Consider the following 9218-nt stretch of genomic DNA (forward strand, 5'->3'; position numbering starts at 1 on the left):
ACTTCTGTATGTCACATACACATATGTGTATACTTATATACATACGTAGAAATGTACATGTTAGTATAAAGAGATTTATTTCAAAGAATTGACTTTCATGGTTATGGGGTCTATCTGGGCAAACCTGAAAACTATAGGATAGGCTGGCAAACTGGAAACTCCTGCAGAAACTGATTGATGTAGTGTTTAAGCAGATTTCTTTTCCAGATGAACCTAAGTTTTGCTCTTTTTCTTTCTTTTTTTTTTTGGTGCTGGGGATCGAACCCAGGGCCTTGTGCTTTACCAGCTGAGCTCTATCCCCATCCCTCAGTTTCGCTCTAAGGCCTTTAAGCTGATTGGATGAGGTCTACCCACATTATCAATATTAGTATCTATAACATACCTTCACAGCAACATTTAAATTATATAAAATAGCCTAGCCAAGTTGTCTTATGCAATTAACCATTACAGTTCAGCCCTTGTCAATTATGCATCCATATATATCTTAAGCCATACTTAATTTCCAGTAACAAAGACATTACTCATACTTCTGACTAACATGATACAGCTGTCCTATACAACCCTTCCCCCAGAAGAGAATCTAAAGTCCTTGGGTGATGTTTACTCTTCTCTTTAATATACTATGGTTTTGAAACTGTGATTAAGTTAACTATTGGTAATATATTTTATGTTATATGTTAAGATGGTAAGAGGAAGAAGAAAACAAATATTTGCTCAACTAGTCATGTGATCACAGTTGGTATTTATAATTACTTTCTCCCACTACCCATTCCATATTCCCACTGCCTTCAGGTGATTGTGGCCTTTACATTCCTTCATTCTTTTTTTTTTTTTTTTTTTTTTTTTGGTGCTGGGGATCGAACCCAGGGCCTTGTGCTTACAAGGCAAGCACTCTACCAGCTGAGCTATCTCCCCAGCCCCCATTCCTTCATTCTTGATGGGTCTGGATCATTAGTTTTCCTGCCTAGATGGGATTCACCTTAATCACAGAGCATATTAAGAGATATTCTAAAGGATCTCCTATATTCCTGTATTACTGCAATTGTGAGGTAGTAATCAAATTTTCTCATAGTGGTCCAGTTCAATCACCCCATACAATTGTATAAATCCCATACTGACCTGGTTTTTTAAAAATTTTTTTCTTAGTTGTAGATGGACTCAATAACTCAATACCTTTGTCTTATTTACTTATTTTTATGTGATGTTGAGAATCTAACCCAGTGCCTCATGCATGCTAGGCAAGTGCTCTACCACTGAACTACAACCCTAGCCCCTGGGCTGTTGACTATGAGTCTAAGTGGCTGGTGGAAGTCTTTAACTTTCAGTTCTATGTCTCCTGGTGAAAGAATTATTCCTTTTGGAACTAAGACCTTTAGGTCAGAAAGGTATAAAGTCACAGAAACAGAAAGAAAAAATTTTCTAGTGGTCATCAGGGTAATAATGAGTAGTACCATTTTTATTTCCACTCCTTTATTCCTGGCTATGGAGAAACTGTACCATATATCAGATGCTGATTAAGAGCATATACAGGGCTGGGGAGATAGCTCAGCTAGTAGAGTGCTTGCCTCGCAAACAGAAGGCCCTGAGTTTGATCCCCAGTATTGCAAAAAAAAAAAAAAAAAGAGCATTTACAGCCTTCTGGAGAACTTTGCCCCAGTCCCCCAAGTTATTGCCACCTAACTATGCTATTAATAAACCTGTGAAAGGCCATTCCACAGCTCTTGTCAGGCCAGCTGCTTTAGCATGTTCAAGAACATAGTAAGCCTAGTTAATTCCATGAACATTGACCTATTTTTGTACTTCTTTTGCTGTGTAGTTCATTGGTCAGATGCAATATTGTATGTAATACCCTGACAGTGGGTAAGGCATTCCATAAATTCATGGTGGTAGTTTTGGTAGAAGCATTGGGGGGTGGGGTGGGAGGAGAATCCATATCCTGAGTGTTTATTCCAATAAAAACAAAATACTTCTCCTTCCATGATAGAAATGATCCAGTATAATCAACCTGCTACCAGTTAAATAACTGATCATTCCAGGAAATAGTGCCATATTAGGAACTCATTGTTGGTCTCTGCTGCTGTCAGATTGGGCACTCAGTAGTGGCTGTACCCAGGTTGACCCTGGTGAATGGAAGTCTGTGTTGCAGACCCCGTATATAATTTCCATCCCTGCCATCATGGCCACTTTGTTTATGTGGGAAGCAGAGGAAATCCCAGTCAGCCTCTTTCACTATCCTTATTCTGATAGAGGTTGCTGGTGAAAGAGACTGGCAGACAAAAGAACTGGTTAACCACTTGATTTTTAAAACCCTCCTCTGCTGAGGTCACCATTTTGTGTGTATATGGATAGAACACAATTATCTTCATTTTTTTTTGACCATTCAGAGAGGTTTATCCAGTGCCTCTTCTCAAACATTCTTGTCACCAATTTTCCAGTCATGCTTCTTCCAAATTCCTGGCCATCCAACCAAACCATAGGCTACTACCTCTGAATCAATATATAATCCAACATCTGGCCATTTCTTCTTCCAGCAAAACAAATAACCAGATGCACTACTCAATGTTCTGCCCACAGGGAGAAATTTTCTTCTCCAGTTTCCTTATATATGTCCCAGAGAGGGGCAGAAAAATCTCTAAACCAAACCTGAGCTTTGTCTTTCTTAGTTAACTGATCTCAGAGAACTCCCCATGTCATCATAAATGCAGACTGGGAGAGAAAAGGTAACCTAGCTAAAGCAGGGGCTTGGGCATTTGGGCTACTGTTTCATGTAACTTACTGTGCCTTCCGTTCATGCTTCAGCCCAATATTGAATATATACATCACTTTCATTTGATAACAAAGTCCTGACCTTCACACCAACTTTATGGCTTGGTGGGTCAGATAGCACATAGTAGTCACATGGTAACTTGGTGGCCTATGGATAAGGCCAACTAATATGTCAAGCACTGTTTCTCAAAAGGAGAGTAGTTATACACTTAGGATGGCAGGACTTTATTCCAAAATCCTTAGAATCCACACTCTATAGGTGTGATTCACCTACAGAGACCTGACAAACATCCATATCTGTCACAGACACTTCAAGCACCATTGGATCTATTGGACCATATAGTGAAAATGTCATAGCATTTTAAATAGTAGTCTGGACCTGTTGTGGAGCCTTTTCTTGTTTTCAGCCTCCTGTCAAATCTAGCAGCTTCTCAAGTCACTTGGTAAATGTAGCACACTCAAATGAGATAGATGTTAACTATAAAATCCATAAAACCAACTAGGTATTATGTCTCCTTTTTGGCTTTAGGAAGGGCCAGATGTAAGAACTTCTCCTTGGGCTGGGGTTGTGGTTCAATGGTAGAGTGCTTGCCTGCATGTATGAGGCACTGGGTTTGATCTTTAGTACCACATCAAAAAATAAATAAGTAAAATAAAGTTAAAAAAAAAAAAGAACTTCTCCTTTACTGTAGAAGGTACCTCATACCACAGAACCCCTAGAAATTTCACTGAGATAGAACACTGCCCCCAAGAGACCTGGCAACTCTACTTTTAGGAATATACACCTAGCAGTAATGTGTATATATGTTCAACAAAAGATATATACTAGAATATGCACTATGCATGATAGTCCCAATCTGGAAACTATACAAGTATATCAAGTAAAATGGATAAACTATAGTATATTCATATATTGGAGTGCTATATAGCAGTGAAAATCAACAATAAACAGTTACATGCAACTGTTACATGTTGGATCATATGAATTTCTTATAAGATGCCAATCGTACTAAGAATGCATTTATTATTATATGTATGTAGTATAAACCAGACCAAACTAAACTATAACAGGAATCAGGCAGGGATAGTGGATGCCCTTGTTGAAGTGAGGGTATTAACTGGAAGACATTGTTAGGGGGAATTCCAGGTGTAATGTTCTCTTTCATTATCTGGGTGCTAGTTAAGTAAATGTGTAATATTTGTGAAAATCCTTTAATCTGTACACATATATGTACCTTTTGTGTAGATATAATATGTTAATAAAAGTTAAAAGTAGAACTTTCAGTTTGATCTTTTTGGCCTGTCATATTTATTTTTGACATCAGGCATTCTCAATATTCTGAGAGTAATTATGTAACAAATCAATACCAAAAAGTATCTGGGTGGTTCTTAGAGCGTTCAAACCAATTTTTAATTTAATTTAGAGACCTCTCTGAAGAATGTTGAACTAATGCTGCCACCTCTTGGCATCTTTCTAGGCTTTCTCTGTAACAGCCCCCTTGCTTAAGTAATTCCCTTTCAACCTTTGACCATTTGTCTGTGCCTTTCCTTTAGTAAAAATAGCAAAGCCCCAAGCTAACTTGTGATCGTGTTGTTTTAAATATGTAGTGGCCTATTTTTAGTACTGGCATTTAAAGTTTTAGCTAGTTTGGCAGTAATCTAATCAGGACTGCAGCTCACTTTTGATGGTCTAGGACCCTGTTCAGTATGCCACTTATTCATTAACAGTTGACAGTTGTGCTGATTAAAGAAAAAAATTGATGAGAGTGAATGAAAAGACAGATGATAGAGGAGGTGGTGTTTTAAAAAAGAAGGAGTATGAAGATGATGACAGCAACCTGATACTAGATATCTCATGTGTGGTCTGAGTAACTGCAGACGTGGTAAACTACAATCTCTAAAGGTACAGGATTCTTTAAATATGTGGAACTCGTACTGATTCAGGTAGTTATTAAAATTTGAGAACTATATAATTATCTATTCTATTTTGCTCATTCTACATAACAAAATGACCAAGTTGATAAGTGACTTGCCCAAATTCTGATTCTGCCAATAATTGGCTGGCAAAAACAGAACTAGAACTAGGTACCATAGGAATCCAGGGGAGGAAACACCTTCAGCCTTTAACTAGAAACATGTATCTTTAGAGAGAAGGTTGACTTTTAGATAATAATAGCAGACAGAAATAATCACACAGGTACAGGACAAATAAAGTGTGAGAATAGTTCCATTGAAATATCTGGGAGATAGTAGTGGTAGAAATCACTTAATAATAGGACATCCCTAATTTAAATCCTAGCTCTATAACTGAGAAAATTACTGAAATGCTCTGAATTTTACAGGTAGTAACCTGTAAAATTGGAACAGTGGTAGTTCTTACCTTATAGAATTGTTGTGAGGATTAGAGATAATCTATGTAAGATATCTGACACCTCATAATCACTCATTATGCAATAATTACAATTTGCTTTTACAGGTGAGGTTGATTCCTCAAGTCTATCATACTTTGTTTTGAAAATGTTCCTTGGTTTTTGTTAAATAGCAAAAAGCTTAAAATATGTTGAGTGGTTTTTGTATTTTATGGTTAGTTTGGTTATGCCATCTCATATAAAGAATATATCATGTAGGTGCGTATAGTTTGACACAGACCTTGATCTAGTACAAATACAGATGTAATACGCTAGTTATTTCCTTGGGAGAAAGGAAATTCAACTAGTTTGACATCATGGAGGCTTTCAAGCCTGTTGTTTTGTTGGTAGATAGCTAATGAATGAGAAAATAAAGTCCTGTATTTGGTTCACTCATTCAGCTAACATTTATTAAATCCTGAACTAAATGCATTTACTTGCTGATTTTTAGATAATGATATAGTTATTCTCTTCAGAAAACTTATAATTCCATTGAGGAAACAGATATTTAAAACAATTCCAATGAGGTATATGTGCGTTAATAGAGATACATGTGGACTCTGCTGGGATGTACGAGAAAAATGATAAATTCTCTAGAAGATGAACTGAGGACCAAGGGATATCCTGAGCATAGGTCTTCTTGGAAGAAGGACCAACAAGGAGGGGGAGGAATGGTGACTTAAAGCAACCTCAGATAAAAGATGGAAATTAGTTATGTTTGGCTCAAGTGGACACTGGACTTTCTGAGAACTGAGTCTTGAGCAGAAATCAGGGGGCAGATGGAGAATCTCCTATACCATATGAATTTTTCTTTTGTCCTTGGTCAAATTTACTTTTTTTATTTAATAATTCTGGCAAAAATGTGGAAGTGGTTTGGGAAGAAATGACCAGTAAATAGAAAGTCCAGGTGAAATTTTTACAAAGATCTCATGAACAAAGTTGAGAAAATAAAAATCTGAGCTAGCATATTTCAAAGGGTAGTGTTCAGACCACATGAGGAATTTATAAGTACTGCACATTTTCAGGTCATTGCTTCAACAACCTCAATCAGGAGTTTTGAAGTTTGTGAACCAATCTAAACTTAAAAATACAAATAATAGGGCTTAGTGACTTAGCACTGAAGTAGGATACTGAGGAAGAAGGATAATTAGAAGATGATCCCCAGGTCTCTCTAGTACAGTAAAGTTTCAGAAATTATGCATTTTAGATTACTACAGGAGAATAAAGTTCATAGTCTTGGTTATGCAAATAAAGGTTGGAAGGTGAAGAGTACTAGAATGTTGGGTGAGCTGATGATTCATTGGTAAGTAACCTAGAAACTTGTATGGAGAAGATGACCATGAACAAAGCCTTTAATAAGTGAATAGATAGTGTCTGGTGTTATTAAAAACAACAAGAAGAAGGAGTATAGGGTAGCAGAGTCCAATTTTTTAAAAAAGTATTTTTATTTATTTATTTTTTAATAGTTCTTTTTTCTTTTTATTTTTCTTCTTTCAACTTTAACTGGCTTGTGATTCTTTGAAAGATCTTGTTAAGATGGGAGATTTTGATATAGTAACTTTAGAATGGGATCCAAGAGTCAATATTTCTAAAAATATTCAGGGTGATATTAATGTTACTGGTCCCTGAACCCCACTTTGAGTAGCAAAGATATATAGGTTCCAAAACTTAGCTGCCCATCAAAATTTCCTGTTTTTTAAAAATGTTTTTTAGATGTTGATAGACCTTTATTTTTATTCTTTCATTTATATGCAGTGGTGAGAATGGAACCCAGTACCTCACACGTTAGGCAAGTACTCTACCACTGAGCCACAATCCCAGTCCCTCCTGATTGTCTTGATATTTGGATCCCTCACCCAGAGATTCTTATCTACTTGGTATGGAGTATGTCCTAGATATCAGAATTTTAAAAATTAATTCGAAAGTATAACAAAGTTTCAGAACCATTGATATGTACTGGTTAGGTCAGAGGATGAAGTGTATCATCATGTAAAAGTGGCTATGGGAAATAGATAAAACTGCTCCATCCTGGAGTTCCTGATATGACATGGGGGAATCAGCCCTCGAATGCTGTGTTTGGGAAAAAATCTGGGTTCAGTTGCAACAAAGAGTGGGGAAATGCAGAGGAAGGGTAGATGGGAGAGTGTGGTGGCTGAGGAGGATAAGGATGAGAAGCACAATTGGGTCAGTTCCTCCAGGTTAGGGATTGGGGTTAGAGAACCTGGGATGGCTGTATCTGATAGCAGTCTTTGTTGGGCTTTCTTCCACAATGTTATTGAGTAGATCTCCTTGTGTCTCCAGAGAGAACTTCCCCCATCATATCCGGGAAGAGATGAGCCAGACATTCTTTCTGTTGTTGTTGTTAATGATGTCTGCATTTGTTTCCTAAGGCTTGATGGGGTGAAACTAGAGCAACCTAGACATCAAGAACTCTCACCCCAGGAATTGGTTACAAATAGCCGCTGGATACTTGCTTCCTAATGATGTAATCTATTTTTATATTTTCTTTCCAGATATTATAATAAAAACAAATGGCAGGATATAATAACTGTGGCTGAATTTTCACTACTCTGAAGATATGAACGTGAAGTCAAAATCAATAAAAGCAGAATGCCTACCTGAAACATGAAATTAAAAATTTTAATTTGTGGTGTATCTCTGTGTAGAAATTCTGTTGTGGTTCTTATCTTTTACTTTTAGTCAATTAAGAAAAGAAACATTCTTTTCATATGCTTCTTTTTATAAAATATGTTTATTTTTTATTTTTATGTGGTGCTGAGGATCAAACCCAGTGCCACACATGTGCTAGGCAGGCACTCTACCACTGAGCCATAACCCCAGCCCTCATATGCTTCTTAAATATATTTATTTGTATTGTAAAATGAGAATCAAAGAGCTGATACTTGAAGACTGTACACTAAAATAGACAAATTTACTATTTATAAAGAACCAGCACCAAGGAATTATGTAACTTACTTTGATTGTTTTCTCTCCAAAGTTTATCCTTCATATGGATTAAAAGTAGTAAAGGTGTTAAAGTCCTAAAAATGAAAATGCTTATTTTACAAGTGTTTTTTTAAACATTTTTTATAGTTGTAGATGGACAGAATGTCTTTATTTTATTTGTTTATTTCTATGTGGTGCTAAGGATTGAACCCAGTGCCTCACACATGCTAGGCAAGCACTCTGCCACTGAACTACAACCACAGCCCCTACAAGGTGTTTTTAACAGAACTTAATTGAAGCCACATGAGTAAGAGACTTAATTCCAGATCTGACTGAAAGAAACTCTATACTCAAGATTTGCTGAAGCAGGGAATATATAATATGTACAGTCAATCATACACTAAATATTTAATATATTATCCCCTTCCCAACCTTCCTTAGCTAGTACTCTCTGTAAGATTACCATTATTATTATTTTGGCAACTCAATTTGTGGCATCTCAACAATGCCCTTCCTAAACAACAGCAGTCTTACCAGTGAACCAAGTACAGTGTTATAACTGTTGGTGGAATTTTAACTCTGATCATTTTACTAATATTATTATACATAAAAAAGTAATTAAGGGCTGGAGTTGTAGCTCAGTGTTAGAGCGCTTTTCTAACATGCATGAGGCCCTGGGTTTGAACCTCAGCACCATATAAAAGTAAAATAAAGGTATTGTGTCCATCTACAACTAAAAGTATTTTTTAAAAAAAGTAAATGTCAAATTTTTCAAAGGTGCTTCATTATCAAGGAAAATCATAAAGTACATGAATTAATTTGAGGCTAATTAACCTATATAGTATTTTTTTGAAGATAGGAGTCCCAGCAAGATATTGTAAATGATTTGACAAGGCCTTAAGCCACAAACACTAAGCCATTTGTGACTCTGTGATTTCATCTAGCAGTGAAATATGAAAACGTTGTGAGGAAATGTAGAACATTAATAGTGCAGGCTAGTATAAAATTTAGACCTATATTATACATTAGTACTCAAGTCAGCAATTCTTGGTTTTAAAGGCAAAAATATGATAAGCAATAAGGGAATAAGAAATGAAA

General features: G+C 36.3%; 1 protein-coding gene across 1 annotated transcript in view; it reads left to right on the forward strand.

The window, feature by feature from the left end:
• Meikin (meiotic kinetochore factor) overlaps positions 1-8125 on the forward strand; it is a 103260-nt gene extending 95135 nt beyond the window's left edge. The window contains exon 12 of the mRNA XM_047554798.1: positions 7688-8125. Within this exon, the coding sequence (XP_047410754.1) occupies positions 7688-7719 (32 nt within the window). The 3' untranslated portion in view covers positions 7720-8125. The remainder of the gene's footprint in view (positions 1-7687) is intronic.
• The last annotated feature ends 1093 nt before the right edge of the window (positions 8126-9218 follow it).

This window comes from Sciurus carolinensis, chromosome 6, assembly GCF_902686445.1.
Source record: "Sciurus carolinensis chromosome 6, mSciCar1.2, whole genome shotgun sequence".
NCBI lineage: Eukaryota > Metazoa > Chordata > Mammalia > Rodentia > Sciuridae > Sciurus > Sciurus carolinensis.